The sequence below is a fragment of the Sinohyriopsis cumingii genome, chromosome 10 (genome assembly GCF_028554795.1).
Source record: "Sinohyriopsis cumingii isolate HCF-2022 chromosome 10, ASM2855479v2, whole genome shotgun sequence".
NCBI lineage: Eukaryota > Metazoa > Mollusca > Bivalvia > Unionida > Unionidae > Sinohyriopsis > Sinohyriopsis cumingii.
Window position 1 is genome coordinate 63190983 of NC_142970.1, and position 18256 is coordinate 63209238.

Genomic DNA, 18256 nt, shown 5'->3' on the forward strand with positions numbered 1-18256 from the left:
TGAGTTTCATGCCCTAAAAAAAAGAGTCATAAGAATATGAAGGCAGAAGATGTTACAAGTATCAATTTTATACAGTATAGTTTCACTTATCTGGCATTCATTTCTCAATCAATCACTTTTATGTAATGCAACTACCAGTACTGATTTCTTAAAAATAATACCTAATATAAATTCATTTATTCAACAATCACATTTATCTGACATTTTTGTGGTGACTGTGTTGGATAAACAATATCAAAATATAGGTATGTCTTCCTAGTTCCTACCTGAGGAAGAAGTGTGAAATTTTGTCTTTGATTGTTCCAGCAATGAGACAATCTGACTCCTGTACATTGCTGATATTGCTGACCACATCATGGAGTTTCACTCTGTCACCCCCTGTATTAAGCACCTCAACAAAGAAAAATACAAGATATCATCAATATGTTCCTTAAAACAATAACATGACGAATTGGAAACATAAAATAAAAACGTATCCAAACGATATACATACTATGAAAGACATCAACATGATGTACTGAAAACATACATGGAAAGGCATACAAATGATATATGAAAATATACAATGAAATGGCATCCAAATGATGTACTGAAACCATAAAATAAAAAGGCACACAAATGATGTACATACAATGAAAGGCATATAAATTATGTACTCAAAACATAAAATGAAAGGCACCCAAATCATGTAATGAAAATATACAATGAAAGACATCCAAATGGTCTACTGAAAACATACAATGAAAAGGCATCCAAATCTAAATGTAACATTATAATCAGTGCTCCAGGTAGACTGAAATAGAAGAGATCCAGCACTCTTTGCCCTCCCTTCTGTCCTCCATATTTATGCAAAATCATTATATTATTAGTAATGTAATGAAAAAGAATCAACATTACAATCTTGTCAAAATATTTTGGGAATCCTAATGCATGGTGATTGGATATTGGATGCCTTCTATTATGCTCAGCCATCATACTGTTACTACGTGCAGCCTAGCCTGGGTAAAATGGCCTAAATGCATAACAATGTACACCATAAAGGTAAAACAGGTTTGCAAGAGTGTTGTTAGATCAATTTAGTTGCCAAAAACAACAGACACCTGTTTAATTAAACAATCTGCGTTTCAGCCAAATTTCCCCCACAATGTATACATTTTCTGTGCAGATAGTCTATGCAGGCTGAGATTGTACGGAATAGTATCGGGACAAGCTGACTTGCCATGGATGTTTCCTTCTATGTTGCATGCTGTAACATGCTTTCACTAGATAAATGTTCTCTTACCGTGATATATACTCTCTTAATTTGATACAGGCTCTCTTAATGTGATACAGGCTCTCTCACTGTCATATATGCTCTCTCACTGTGACAAGCTCTCCGTCAGAGGTGTGTGGTATTACCAGTAAACTGGATGACCATGGTATTTTTTTCTGGTGGCATGTACCATGGCACTTTTTCACTGCAACGGTATGTCAGTAGTTTCTGTCAAAAATGAATGTCTGGAAATTCCCAAGCAATCTTATTATGACTTAAATGATATTAACATCGTGTTTTCATTATTCACAACAAAATAGTTCAAGAAATTAACTTTCCATTTACAAAATGATTGTATCTGTCACAACTTAACGATGAATATTACAAATATAATTTAATTTTATACCCATCTGTTCTTACATGACTGGTCTGGTGTGCGATGCAGATGTTCAACCTCTGATTCTGCATTTGTATTTTTTAGGAGTAAGTCTAAGTGGAGGGATTTATAATTTGTCTGTTAAATTTAAGAGGAATCAAATTTGTTTACTAAATCTGAGGATAAAACCGACAAACATTTACAACATAAAGGTGGACTTGTCACAGAGAGCAGCATCTGTTTTGATTGTGTATTAAAAAAAATGTAAAAATTATGCAGGTAACAAACTCGTGCAGACTGAAATCTAGCCTTTGCTGATTCTGTGATAATTTTATTTATCTTGTTGGCATGTTCGGTCACTGATCAATATCTCTACACAAAAAGAGAGATTCCAAATTTGTTCCACCCTTTATGATTTAAGCAGCAATGCTGCCATGTTTTATAGAATGGGGCTATACCATTATCACTAAAATAAAGTGGGGAGTAGGAAGAAAAGATGAGGAGGAAACAGCCATAATTCAACATGTACCTAACACTTCAATATCTTCTGCTCCACTCTGTTGGCGCTCTATTACAATCAAATTCTTTAAATGATGACACATCTAGTTTTATAAGAATTAATCTGTTAATTGTTTTGTATCATACTCTGTTCCTTATGTTTGAATGAATATTGTTCTGTCCTTCTGTCTGAAGAGCATATACAGAGCCAGCTTAGCTTGAATAAGTTGGGAAATTGTTCTTTATGGTTGGTGTGTACAATATGCCAGAGCTCACAGGTATTATCTTTTGGATACTTCGGCTCCAACACAAGATTTTTCAGTAGCATAAGCACTGCCAAGGTTTCACTTTAATAAATAAATGCTTTCCTGACTACTATGCCAGGTTTCCTGTCAGTTCTGCTATGTTAGGGTTTCAAGTCCATCAATGCTACAGTCTGTTTGTTTATAGGTATTTTGATCAGGAAAACATCTTTACTTCTGAATTTTATTGTTTCATTCTTAATCATTCGGTTTATCTTAAACTTGATAGGGATATATAGTTTTGTATAACATCCCACAGGGCTAAATTGTTTGAGAAAAAAAATGAAACTTGCATTCTAATTTGGCTGTATTTTAAATATGCTCAGTTAAGTCTGCCTTTTCTACATTTTATTTTGAAAAACCGCTGAAAGAGGGATTGACTGACTATTTTTGTCCATCCAGCATGCGCATCAGACTCGTATTTAACACCAAAATCACTCACTGGCATCATCATTAACACTTCCTCATCTCCAATAATCTGATATGTTTCATAACTTTGAAAGTTACTGTTACCAGCTCTATCATCAACCAGTACTTGCTGAGTGAAATATCATTGCAAGGTAAACCATGACAGGAATCAGTCATTTTGTTTTTTCTAGCTCTCCCATATTTTAAACAAGCATTTATAAATCTTACTTGACACAAGGTTAAAACTATGACAAAATTCTTGCTCCTGGGCCCAAATTCCCAATCAAATTTAGTTTAACAACCGTTCACGTCAAGCATAACACACTGCAAGTGTAGCTTTCAAATTCAACCTAAATAGACCAGATACAAATCAACATAGAAATGTCACGTATGTGTATGTGTGTGTGATTTAGATTTTTAATGTAGCTTTTAAAAGAAATTCAGTCATATCGCTATGATGTCTGCACTGTGGCAGTTTATAGTGATATCTAGCACTGGAGCATCATGCTGCAGACATGTAGTATAATTTCAAACCAATTCACATTATCCTGACACCAGGCAAACCAGTCCTAACACTAACATCTTAATGCTGAGCGCCAAGTGAGGCAGCTGTTAGTACCATTTTTTAAAGTCTTTGGTATGACTCGGCCGGGGTTAGAAGTCACGACCTCCTGCATCCGAGGCAGATGCTCTCACCACTAGGCTACAGGAGCGTTGAAACGTCACATTAAAGTGCTTATTAAACAAGTACTGTTCTATACTGCTTGAGATGAGATAAATCATTTAACAATGTTTAAAAAGAAATTCAATGACAATGAAAAATCAGCTGGGGCTGCTAATTATATTGTCATGTGGAACACATCTGGAATGTCTCCTTTGTGCTGAAAATGCTGTTGGGATAGGATAGTCAGTAAAGAACTCGCGATAAGGCAGATTACAAAAAACATCACTTTAGTGTTAATTTGTAGAAGGTGAGTGTTCTCAAGTCTTTTTTCATTTGTACTAACAAAAATGAGTGTCTGTGCCTGTAGTAGCTGTCTTAGATGAAATCTCAATTTAAAGAATAACAAGGCAAGCAAATGATGACTAAAATAACTTGCATATGGTAAGTATCATTTATTTCAATTCTCAACCTCTTGTACTGATGTGTATTGGTACAACAAATGTATTGATGCATTGATATACTGATCCATCGTTTCACCCCTACTTCGAGGCAGCATACAAAACAATCCTATCCAACTCATAAAGCAACAAGATCACCATGACGACCAATGCCATGTTTTGGTTCAAGGAAAGAAGCTCATTGCTATATGTAGGATAGAGAAATACACCGAACAATAAATAGACTGGTAGCTTGCTTTTTTTTAAAACAGGATCCCAATATTATTAAACAGGCAGGTTGATCATTCTCATCATTTAAAACCTTCACCATGTGAGTCTGGATCACAGTCGGCCATATTGGGTACTCAAAAATTGACAAATACAATAAATTTTATTCCATGGCCACTCTCTTTATTTCCATTGTGGGGTCAGAGCATGAAACATTGTCAATGTCATCACCTCACTTGCTGAGTGACATGATATCACCCCAACAGATATATGGTGAGAAAACTGACCACAGGCTGGGCATGTACCCAGACTTGTCATGCTGGTACAGAGAGCCAGGAGTGTGCAGGATAGGTAGTTAGATCACCGGCATGTCTACTAAGAAACTGCCTTGCTGAAATGTGCAGCAAAATGGACAAACCTACTAGCCAGATCTCTATATAACTCTACATACCATAGAATGGCCAGTAAGTGGTAAGTGGCATGGCCTGCTAAAGTGATGGACATCTGGTCACTCGTCAACTGGTATGGTTGGCAAGGCTAGTCTGAAGTCAGAGCTGCAGCAGCTTATGGTGTGGAAGAATGTCTCTATGAATAATCAAACCAGACAAACACCCTATGCAATGAGATTGCAAAGAAAAGGGGAAAACACTCTCCTGTTATCTCCTAGTTATCAATGAAGCTTTTTAATTGTCATAGGGGAAAATGAAACAAAGGTATCCAGTAACTACATACATCATTGCTTTCTATACCAGCTGAGGGATCTGCACTTCGAACAATGTCTTGGAAAGAAATGGGGTTGGCATCTCACTAACCTCTTGTTCCTCCATCTATAGCTGTTGCCATCAGCATCAACTGCATCATCTTTGATTGGGAAATCCAAAGGGGGGACATCAGATAAAAAAAACAAAATACTGACATGTTGATGGTTATAGGATTCATTCTGATAATATGTTTCAAAGGTGTGAGGGTACATCCTGGACTGAGTCAATGACTGAATATTATTTAGAGGTACCCGACATAAAATTGGTATCAATGACACTTGCTTTCCTTGTCTATTACAGGTCTCATTTCAACACTTATACTGCAGTACTCACAACATGGACTGACTTGTTACTGGTGTTGCTGAGTTACATTATCTGGTGTAATTCAGGCATTGCACCCAATATATGGGTCATTTACACTAATCCTCAGAGGCACAAACAAGGCATTATAAATACTTCCCATACCACCACCACCACCACTGCCAAAGCATAAATAGTGATTCAATTGTTTGGAACTAGTACTTGACGGGACCTCACCTGGGTCAACAAACAGAATCTGGCCTCTGCAAATGCCTCCAGTTTCTGAAGAGATATATTTCCACCAGGTGGCACCAGGTAAAATGCCATCCTTACCAATGGTCCCCATGCTCTGAAGTCAGCCTATCAGCCCTCAACAGTGTTGACATCTGTCCTGATTTTCATAGAATATTGGCACAATATTCTGAAAAATTCAAAGTAACAAGTGTATTTTGTTGTTTTCATTTTTAGTCTTTATTCATCAATTAAAAGGATGTTGTGTATCTTTAACAAAATGAAGCTATCTAATCACTTTCATCAACATTAGTATCTTACATACTTCAACTTTATTAGTTGCCTTGACATTTATTAGTTGCCTTGACATTCATTAGTTGCCTTCACATTTATCTCATTAAAAAAACATACTTCAACTTTAAATGACTTCGGCATACCTCGGCTCCTGCCACATTTCAACCAAATGAAATGTATGGCAACAGAACCTGAAAACATGTCCATTTCTTTTTGTCAGAATTAGAATCCGTTTGGAAAAAGACGTCAGAGTAAGTACAATCTGACCAATGCAATGAGACTTTCATTTGTGACAAATTGTCCATATGGGCTGACAAGTGTGTTAGAATTTCCTGAAAATTCTGTCTTGTGCTCACCTGTCAGGCAAACACGACGATGTCATTTATTTAGGCAGTAAGATGTCTACCTAGTCCTACAATATGTCTCCTCTTATATTTGCGTTTTTGGGATCTCTTACTGCCTAAATGACAGATCGATGCAGCGTTGATCAAACTTAAGGTCGACTAACATCACAACAAGAAGTCAAATTTTCTGGAATAATCAAGCTTATGGCAGCCCATATTGATGCTTTATTACAAATTCAGGTCATATTGCTTTAGTCGGACTTTACTGGGATTTTTTTCACTAATAAATTCAAAATCTCACCACATAATATATCCATGGATTCACAAAGATAAGGGCATGCACAAATTACATTGTAAGTTTAAGCAAAATGCAGAATATAGACATCAGCTGCATGTATATTATGTACTTTTTGTGTTGTCAGTTAAGGTACAATTCAAGTCTGAATTATGTTTAGAAATACATATAAGAAACATGAATACAATATAAATACAATAAAGGAATGGAAACCTATGTACATGTACAAATAAATAATCAAGGTACAGGCAGAAAATTGCTGATCAACTGCCTTTTCAAAAGTCATGAAATTGTTCCTTATACAAATAATATCATGATGATTTATCTGATAGCATTTTGTAACAAGAGCAAAAACATGTCAGCACTATTTCCAAAATATATTTGGCTTATAAACTGAATGCAGTGGAAATACAAAAATAAAAATTAAAATTACATGTTCATGTACAATCAACGCAAATATTAATATAAAATGCATAGTTTTTTTTAAAATTTGAATCTACAATATGTGTACATATTAAAACACATACATAAAAATAGCATAATGTGAACTGCATTATTTTTTTAATATAAATATGAAGTAAGATCAAGTCTGCTCTTGCCTGATTTAACGCTGATCTGTAACAAAATATTCAAAAGTCCTTATGTTTTCATACAGCATCAGCGATACTTACCAAAAGCAATTTCATATTTTTAATACATTCCGCTATTTCACTGTAGTTTGTGATAGTGATGAGCTGGTCACCATCATCATTATTATCACCATCATTAGCTTCTTGCTGGCATGATTGCGTCTGCTTGGTTATCACCGATTGAAGTATTTCCTCATCAGTAAGTTCACCATAGGCACTACCATCATCATCAATGTGTACATAATTAGCAAATTCTTCAAGTGCAATGCCTATGCAGCCCATGATTAAAGACACATTTCCCATTGAGGCTTTCAGTTCTGCTGCAGCCAAACACTGCTGGTGAAATTCTTCATCCAAAATTTCCAGAAAAATACAGTAGAACCAACAATATTGAATGGTTATCCATGATACACTGTTCTATGCTGCACGGGCATACATGAAGGTGTCTAGCAAAGTTGGTTTATGGGATTGTTTTTCCTCAACTGCAAGTTAATAATTAATAACTAAAGCTTTCCAATAATGTGTTTTAAAAGCCTGAATTATTTCTTGGTGCAGAAGCTGGTAGCATTGGGAGGAATAAAATACAGCATGATTGCTTTTAGCCCTAATACACATGGGTAAGCACAGCAGTTGACTATTATTAATGCTATCTTTCACTTTCCAAACTGGAAGTGTCGATCTAACTTGCGTAATCAGTTCGTAAAGATCCCAACTGTCATCCAGCTATCAGACTGGGACTTGTATCAATGGAGAAAGAAGATCTATTAATGTTCTTGAAGCATCTTGAATTTTCAGATTTTCCTATTATGGTTTCATCTTGTCAGTTCCATCTATATTTCCGGCCAAAAGCAAAGTTAATCTCTCTTTGGATTTTTTAAATCAATAGCATTCGTTTCCTTTTAAATCCATCATCTTGTATGGCAGGCATGGCCAAAATAGCCCAGTATCATCATCACTATAATTTTGGCAAAACTTCTTAATGCCATTCCTCAATGGCCACATAATAAACAGATGCACTCTCTCCACATATGGTTTTAAAACAAATAATATAGCGCTGTTTGAAATGACCCATTTGATGCAATGCATGTTTGAAGTCCCAAGTCTTCTGCAAATTCCTTAGCCTGGATATGAGGCCCATCTATTGGGATATTTTCATCATGGGCTAATAAACCTTTTAGTGTTGCCTCGCTGACATCATTAAACTTGGCAAGTTGGCAGAACAGATGTTTTTTTCTACCAGGATCAAACTGTCAAAGTTCATATGAACTTTTGATTTTATTTATCTTCCTACCTGAAAAATAGTATTGTACTTTTCAGCCAAATCAGCACATTTCTCACCTTTTTCAAGTTGTAGCCAAATGTCATACTTCAATGTTTTGGTTTAAAAGCTTTCTCATTTGGAACATTTTTTTCTCTCTTGTGAAACAGCACCTATGTCTTAACAGAAAAAAAACCCCCAGAAGAACAGATTTAATACTAAGTGGAATATCACCCTACATTTGCGCTCTTATATATGAACATGAATGGATAATTAATCTCAGGCACATGGCTTCTATTCTTTGACAGGCAAGGCTCCTTAATTTAATTCCCAGTCTTAAGGTCTCTTTATTTTTTGCTTTTTGTTTTGTTTTGTTGTTTGTAATATCTCTTGTTTAGGTCTGGCAGAAAAACTGCTTCCATATTTTTCCTGCCCTGAGGAATAATTAAAAACCTCACATTGTATAGGCTAATCTTTCATCTTTTCAAGTTAGCAGATGTCTTGAAATGGGCAATTCACTGAGATCTGCATTACTTGAGATGTGAAGACATCGACAGATTGCACTGAGATAGATATTAATTATTACATAAAAAATGTACATAACATTAATTAATTTACAAATGATAAGAATAAGAGCATTTATGCATAAAGAAGGTCAGAAAACATGAAGAACAACAACAAAAATGATCATTTCTTTCATCCATTACATTGTATTAAGCGAGGTAAGATGTCTATTAAGGTTTTTTTTCTGAGTCGGTTTTCAGCCCATAAAACTGACTAATGCAGCACATTACAGTTTATCAATTTCTATTAAATAATATCTGTAGTTAGAGCCATGGCAGCTGTAGGGACATGTATATCGTATTTCTTTCTCTTCTGCAAAGACACAAGCAAAATATGTTTGCTTACATAGGGGTGGTCAGGTTTAGTTAAGTTCATATTTGTTTAATTTCTTCAAGAGTAAGGTTATTTTATCTACTGAGGAACATTAAACTATATGTCCACTGCAAAATATGCATCAACTATGGAACTAAAGGAGAAAAAAGAGTATGTATTGGATCTTTATTTCAGAAAGACTGCACACAGTATTTTCGGAACCTCACACATCACAGTGGAGGACTTAATCCCTCCACTTTGGTTCCGCGATAACACTCAGCTTTCATTGTAATACTTACAAACCACCACCTCGCCTTGGCCAGAACACTGATGGCATCCACCATTGTGTGGCTGATCAGCATTACTGATTGACATTGGAACAGTCAATCAATGAAGACCAAACGTGGAAAGACCAATACATTATGAGTGATTTAACAATCAAATACCATTTCAGCAACCAGTGATCATTAGTTTGTTCATAAGTATGGACAATAGAAATTATTTTTAAAAGTCTTGCATACTTTGTATATTTAGAAAACTTATGAGCTGATTTGATGAGATGTCCACCTTATTGAGCTGGTCTTTAACAGTGTAAATTTGTCCTGTTTAAACATTAAAAGTAATCCACTGGGTTATTCAACAGATAGCAGCAGATTCTGCTTAAAAATGCAAACAACGAAAAGAAAACACTGAATTTATGCTTAAATGTGATTGTTCTAAAGCAGTAATGGCCCAGTTACGAGATCAAACATACATGCAGACAACAACTTGTTCAATTCTGAATGCACGTGAACTGTAAATAACTGGCCCGTTAATTTTATAAGACTGAAAAAAAAATTCTGACTAGTATTTTTTTTATTGTTAAATTCATCACAAGATAAGTTTGTTTCACATAAGCAAGGAATGGCAGTGTTCTTTTTATACCACATATCAGAATAAGACAATAGTTTTCATGCATTGCCACCACGACCCCTTCTTTAGAAACTTAAATGGTCTCTCCCAGATGTTCAGCAGAAATAAAGGCCGTGACCATTGAAAAACACCGTTATAAAATGTTAGCATCATCATTAGATGTCAATTTCAGCATGGGAATGGTGTGTTTTCATCACACTATTGATATGGCATGTTGTACTTAATACATGCAGCTTAAAATATGGTCCAGTCATTAAAAATGGAAATTTCGTTCATTGACATTTGAATAGTCAATGTATGATGACCACCCATGGAAAGACAAGATGTACTGCGTGATTTACAATCAGATACCATTTCAAGAATCCAGTGACTTTAATTTCTATTAAACATTCTGGGACATTTTAAAAAAATAAGTCTATATATTCTGTATATTTAGAGAAGGTTGATTGACTTCTTTTGCAATATGCTTACACTTTTACCTTATACAAAGAAATCTGAACAAACTTCCACACAGACTTGACAAGAGGCAAACTATATTGATCTCTTTTCAGTTTATCATGTTCAAACATGAAAAGTAATCTTCTAGATTTAGGCAATTAAATTTCAGTTGCCTGCCACTTTTGTTGTGTTTTTTCCAACAAGGAGAAAATTCTGAATTTACAAATCACTTAATGACCCAGGCATGAGGATGAATATAGAAACTACAAGGCCATTTAATTTATGGGGTTAGATTGTCCTTTCCAAATGGGATATTTTTTGTTATTTCATTCATCACAAGATAAATTTATTTCAAATCAGAAAATGAATGGAATGGTTGTCTTTTTATAACAGAAATTTAAAGTTAAATAACCCCTCTAAAATTCTATTACTGGATGCTAGAAGAAATGGTACAATATATTACTGAGAACCTGTCATAGCTGGATAAGGCCAGTGTCGCAGAAAAGAAACCGAGTGGGTTTTTGGACTAAATGAATAAGACAAACACAATGTGCGAAAGATGGAAATTTATGAAATGAATTGATAAAGAAAAATATATGGTGGTGTTGTTGTTGTTATTGCTGGGTTTAACGCCATTTTTCAGCACATGATAGGCTATGCATGGCGGTCAGTATTAATGGTGGAGGAAGAACCTGGGAAAACCCCGGGAAGAACCACCGACCCATGAGAAGCTACATGCAAGCTTTCTCACACTGGCTGAATCCGAGACTCGAACCCACGCAGACAGAGGTGAAATGGCAGTGATCCGTAACGGAGAGCGCTTTAGACCACTTGGCTATTCAGGGATAATATATGGTGTAAAAATACAATGATTCTCTCACGCCCTCAGCATATGATTGACCCAATCACTCTACACAAACATTCACACATTGAAAATAACCAAAAAATATGAATTCAGTATGAAATACAGATCCAAGAAACCTCATGGACTGCAGATACGTTTCAAACAGTATTATATGCTACAAGAGAGATTCACATAATCAATGTATGCTTCTTGACCCCTTGTACAGTCGCACGATTCCTTGGGTTGGCCCACACTCTTATCGCCTGCTCGCACCCTTCATGGATCCACCACATGTATGGTCATATGTATTCACACGTACAGACAGCATAGCTATGTCTATGTCCATGGCTCAGACATATGTACATACATAAATATGTATCGACATCACGCAGCCTTAAATACTCTGGAAACTCCAGACAGCTCTAAACAACTTTAGACAGCTTCAGACAGCTCTAGTCATATTCACAGTCAGCTCTAGTCATAGTCACAGTCACAATCAGCTACAATAAAACCAAACTGGTCATAATAATAGTTCCTGTAAAATCTCTAGATATATGCTAATACATTAACCTCTAATAGCGATTTGTAATTCAAAGTTCAAATCTGCATTCTAATAAAGTTCTAATAAATGCATTATTATGTGATAAGACATTACAAACCGAATAAGCTTCGCATATCAAATGAAATATAAATTTAACACTTACCCCTATGGCTGGAGAACAATGGAGAGCGTACACTCCTTGATGTGATCCAAAATGACCAGTGTCGGTTTAGAAATTGATCTTATTTAAATCCATAGGAGAGTGAGCAATAGTCAGGGTAAAATACCCATGCATATCATGTTATTAATGTCCCTCGTTGCAAGTAATTTCTGGCGAGGTACATGTTAATACAGTCGTTTACCTGGAAAAACACGCATTCACCCTAGATAACGCATGTACAACAAAAAATAGTCAAATAGTTCTAAGTCAAAACCAAGTTATTTTTTGCCTAATTCTGTGACAGACATCCCCAAACCCCTGGTAAAAAAAATGTACACACACACAAACATACAGTAGTCACCTGTCACTTGAAATTTGACCATAATTTCATTTTTGGGCATTTTTATTGGGTATTATGCATACTTTGAGTAAACAGACACATAGATGTTTGTTTTGGTGCCTTTTCAAGCTAAGTTAAATCACTTTTGAAATCTGCGAACAACCCTCAGCCAAACACTTGACCTGATCTGGCCCTGCTCATGCATGGGGTAACTATCAGAACTTGTGCAATATTGTTTTACAAGTATAAATGCAATTTTGTTATAAAATGTTTGATGTCTATCGTTTGTTATCATTTATCATTCTTTTCACTACAGGGAGTGCAGCATTACTGAATTTCATACCATACTTAACAATGTATATTGTGTGAATGGCAACAAAAATAAGAATGACTGCATCTAACATTCCAACAACATACTGTACTGAGAATTTTGTTTTCAAATAAGACACAATGCACTAAATGTACTCAGCATTTTGTTAAGGTTTTGTTTCCTTTTAAGTAGAGGATTTTGTATTAAGCACTAAACCAATCTGAGATAAACGTAGAGACCAAACTGCTACTGACTGGTCTTTTATTTCCGTAAAGTTATTAGATCATGTTAGAGATAAAGATGCCAATGGATACCCGGGTACTCGCCCATTCATAATAACTCAGATAATAAAATGAACAACCGGGTACCCATTTAATAAAATGAACAACCGGGTACCCATTTAATAAAATGAACAACCAGGTACCCATTTAATAAAATGAACAACCTGGTACCCATTAAATAAAATGAACAACCGGGTACCCAAGTATTCAAGTTCAGATTGAGACACCGAATAACAATTACAATTCAAGGCTCATTTCGTGTGCACACTTATTCATTATCACAGGGGCTCGTATGGTTGCTTACAAATTACTTGTCATAAATGTACTTTATAATAATACAAGGGAGGACACTTCTCTCCTTTCTCGCATGACCTATTTAAGAATCAATGCACATATTTAAAGCTTGACTGTCCTAACTTTGTGCTTACACATGGTTCATGCACCATTTTTCTCGCAACTTAAACATACTTGCTTTGAGATCCTGATGACATTAACCTTTCTTAGACAGCAAACCAAAGTACTGATTAGATGAAATACAATTTAAATACGTAATACAATTCAAAAAAAAGAATGCACAATATAAATGTCCAGTTTAAAAATGCCATTTTTGCCTCAAGTTTGTGGCCCAAGACCAAGTATTGGCTGTTCAAGTCAGGGCCACTGTTCGCCTTCATTTACTGGACCTGTTTTATTAGTGGGAACCCCAAGACAGATATTTTTGTCACGGCAATGGCAACACAAAAACTTTAAAACACATCCAGTTACTTGTGTGAGAATTTGAATTTACTGGTAAAAAGACATCAGAGTAATTAAAGTCCATCTAAAAAAATATGGCTTTAATTTGTGGAAAAGCATCAACATGTGCTGACAGTTGAGTAATATTAAGAAAATGTCAAAAAATGTTGACGTCCAAAAGTTAATGTTGCAAAATTCACAATTTACACCACAGAAATGCTGAACTGTTCTAATAATAAATTATTGGAAAACCTGTACAATATGAAAAAGTGAATGAGGAATTTGTCAAGTATTCTGTATATGGGACTGACATCATTTACAGATGTGGAAGCATTCAATTTAAGGTATTTTTCTGTATGTTTACTTTTTATCATTAATTTTAAAGATATGAAAATTTACCAAAACTATCTACCATAATTAAATTCTAAAATGGCAATTGCTGTCTGCTAAATTGTAATTTCAGATCAACATATATATATACAAGAAAATTGTAATGATTATTGCACTATTATTTTCAAGTGGCAATTCGTGCAAAATGATGGAGCACCTAAAAAAAGCATAACAAGGCTTAAGAAGTAAACAAAACAATGAAAAAGTGAATTAAAACCAAATGTCCACAAAACATTTCTATATTACCATACACAAGAAATATGCAAATTTCCACTTGAAATAACCATGAGATCAAGATATTGCAAAAAAAGTAACTGAGCACTAAAATTAAAATTGTGAATCATGCATGCGTTTGAAATTGAATGATGCATGCTGTAAATTTCTTTGAAAAGATATAAAGATGAGTTCGATTTTTAATTCTGCACACATAACTTATGCATAAAACAGAATTGCAAGAGCAACATATAATGTCAACATGTGTATGACTCAAGAATATAGTATTTCATACAAACATGTTAGTGGGGAGGCACTTCATAAAAAGGGACAGAAAGGCTATTTAACTATATGTAACACAAGTCCTAGAATGTAAGACATAGCACATGTTATTTTTGCTTTAGTGCTATGTCTTACTACCCAAATAATGGACTTCTAATGAGTAGTCAAAGTTTCAGGAATATCTCACACTATTGGCAGTCCATATCAACACTCTTCCATATATCGATATGTAATTAAAATACTTACTGTGCTGTTTTTATCCTGGTAGAATCAAAATCTGACAATGTTCCATTGACATACATTTGAAGTGGTTGAAATGTAATGGTAGTCAAGGTATGGTTCATGTAGGGGATATGTTTCTTGAACAAAACGAAATGTTGCTTACAGTTCCAATAGATATATTTTTATTCATTTCGTTAAAGAATAATATTTTAACTTAACCCATTTTCAGCATTCCCAGCTTTCATCACTTTCTAGCCAAATGAAATGTAGGCCAAAGAAACTTGAAAACAGGTCCATTTCTTCTGCGAGAATTTGAATTTATTAGAGAAAAGACATCAGAGAAAGTAAAATCTGACTGCAACGTTATGATTTTACTTTTAAGAAAAGTGGTATTTTAGTTGACAGCTGCGTGAGATAATGTTACTTTCGTTACGATGTCAACATCAAAACACAGCGCTGTTAGTTAGGCAGTAAGACACTGAAGCCCAAAAGAAATATCAGCGTCGAGGTCTTACAAGTTACATGTAGGATTAATGAAACACATGCAAATTTCAGCTACAAATAATGGTAACAGGCTGATTTGGACCATGGCTGATTCGGACCAGGCTTCTTCGGTCCAAATTACGGGCTGATTTCGACCAGATTTCTGGCTGATTCGGACCAGATTTTTGGCTGATTCGGACCATGTTAAATATCAATAAGTTTCGTCTGAGATTTAAATGTGACACTTACATTTGTTTAAGACACCATATTTCTCATTATTTCCCAGGTACGTTGAGCAATTCAATATAAATTTAAATGTTTAATTCCTGTAGAAACAGCCATGTAAAGTTTTGCAAACATATCCGTTTTTCTGTTTTATTTGTTTGTCTTGTCTATGTTTTGTATTTGCCTTTGAAAAGGACTCATTAAGAGTCAAAAGTGCTCAGGCAAGTTAGATACTAGTTTTGCACTGTTCGTTGTCAGTTTATTGCATATATATATATATATATATATATATTTACACACACACACACACACATATATATTTATATTTATATATTCTTTATTTTGGTTGAAAAAATCTAAATGCTATAGTTAATATGGAGTTTGTTCTGATTTCGGTTAGAAATTTGCTAACAACTGTCTAACGTAAATTTAAAAGCCGAATATTAACTTTTTATATTATCTTAATATATCTGCAGAAACAGTAATAACTACTAAACTAAATAATGTGTGTGTTACACGGTTTTTCTTATAATAGTTCACATGTTCCGAATCAGCCCGTCATCTGGTCCGAATCAGCCCCTAATTTGGGCTGAATAAGCCCGTCATTTGGAATTACATCACAATTAATACTTCCAGTTCAGTACCCACGAATGTAGTTCTAGTCTATTTTTAGAACATTTTTTCCTCTCTCATTTTGATGGTGATAGAAGAGTTTTATTTATGCAGTTTTGGTAGGGATTTAAAGGTAACTGTTTATTCTTGATAATATGAGCTCAGGGTGTTGTTGTCTGTATGTATTTTGGCGACAGTGCACAGTGAGTAATAAGGCCTTGGTGATGATCCGGAAGTGAAATACGTGTTCTGGTTACATGCTGTTATGTTGACAGTCAATGATCTAAAAAAAGAGCAGGTCAACCTTTGACAAGAACTTCACCGTGAAGTCATCTTTGAAGGTATTTTAGATTAACATATGATTTGCATTGATTGTCACACAGTGGAAAGGTCAGTACTGAGAAACAAATGTAGAGAACATATAGTAAAATTAATTGTGTACTATGTCCATTTGGGCCGAATCATCTATGGTCCGAATCAGCCCACGTTCCGAATCAGCCAGTATTCGAAATAACACGAGGTCATGATTTTACACAAAGTGACCAAGACCAATATTAAAAATGGTGTACGGTGCATGTGTTTTTTTTTAATACTTTCGGTGAAAAGATATCGTGAATATCGGCTCATTCTGAATTCAGCAAACTCGAATCACTCAGAATACATAAAAGTTTAATTTATTCTAAAATTCTGAAAAAAAATCCCCTGCTGCTATATTGACTCTTGACAACTGGCACTTGATTCAGGGGGAAACTAATGCGAAAACTCACCAATTAACAACTGGGGAGTGTACACATTGGCTTCCCACTGAATCAACTTCAAGTGCTACCGCTGTAATGGCATCGAAAACAGGTGATTGAGCACAACTATCAAAATACGAGCACGTGCCTATAAACTACCTGAGAGTAGCAGTATTGTGTGTTGGTTGCCACACATACTCTATTGAACTGGGCCGTAAAAACCTCAATAATAAACCTTAAACAGTAACTAGAGGGTACATGCTTTCAAAACTGAAATACGGTGTTTCCCGCTGTAGCTTGGTACCCTCGCCCATACATTGTTTCCGTATGAAGCATCATGAGAGACCAGGCTAAAATTTTCATACTTGTCAAGAAGAGTTCGGCTTAAACTTACCCCAGTATAGCCAAAGGGGTTCGTTACAAAGAACAGTAGGAGTATGCGTTCATGAATCAAGGAAGGGGGGTGGGGTCTAATTGAACTATTGTTGACTACGACTGGCTCAAGTTGGAAATTAGCAGACGCAATTAGGATATACTAGCAGTGTTGGAACTACCGAGGGGTGCGGACTGGTGTCTTCCCTTGTTTTATTGTTACCGGTTAGAACCCCTATCCCACGATTCATGGACCGATACTCCAAATTTTCTTTGTAACGAACCCCTGTGAGTATATCCATGTGAAATTGTAATGAAATATTCCTATAATCATTTATAGATATGTGTTATCTTTTCTTCATATTTAACATCCCAGCAGATATGGAATAAAATTTTTCCTCATTTTGCTTTCCTTCGTTCATTTGGGATGTATAACATCGAGTCGGCTCACGCTTCGTGACTTTCAGTGGTATGATATAGTTTACGACCTCAAAAATACCAATCATTAACTCAGATACAGGATTGTGAACCCCATAAGTTTCACTTTACACGATCATATGACGTAAATATTAGATTTTATTCTTACACGATCATATAACGTAAATATTAGATTTTATTCATCACGTGATCAAATTTTATTTTAATATTGGAATATTTCAGTTATTTTGTGCTAATACGTTCTTCTTATTTCCAGAAAATAAATTAAATATTTAATTTAATAAAATAATAATAATAATTTAATTAAATACAGTAAATAAATCAAAATGAATATGGTCCTCGCATAGTTGTTCATATCCTTACTCCATTATGAGTCAATGACTATATAGCAGAACATCTACTAAAAGTTATTTTTTGCGAAGAAAAATCTCTCGATGGATCGAATTTTATGCTTAAGTAAAAGCCCGTGATATGTCCAGAATACCAAAATAGCAAGAGTTGACAACATATTCTGCGAAATTTTCATAAATTCTGTGAAATCTGATCCCCAAACTCCGAGCCAGCAGCA

The 18256-nt window shown here is 35.0% G+C and overlaps 1 protein-coding gene across 8 annotated transcripts in view; it reads right to left on the reverse strand.

Annotated features, from left to right (window-relative positions):
* Positions 1-17614, reverse strand: part of LOC149790260 (uncharacterized) — a 39895-nt gene extending 22281 nt beyond the window's left edge. Inside the window, exons 1-4 of one of the 8 annotated variants that reach the window (XM_089972292.1) lie at positions 17273-17614; positions 7062-8310; positions 5464-5647; positions 267-378 (exon numbers count right to left, since the gene is read on the reverse strand). In XM_089972292.1, the coding sequence (XP_089828418.1) occupies positions 267-378; positions 5464-5572 (221 nt within the window). In that variant the 5' untranslated portion in view covers positions 5573-5647; positions 7062-8310; positions 17273-17614. Of the gene's footprint in view, positions 1-266; positions 392-5463; positions 5648-7061; positions 8311-8357; positions 8457-17037; positions 17200-17272 lie in introns of those variants that run through there. The other 7 variants (XM_089972294.1, XM_089972297.1, XM_089972291.1 and 4 more) reach the window with 7 other exon arrangements.
* Between the last annotated feature and the right edge of the window lie 642 nt (positions 17615-18256).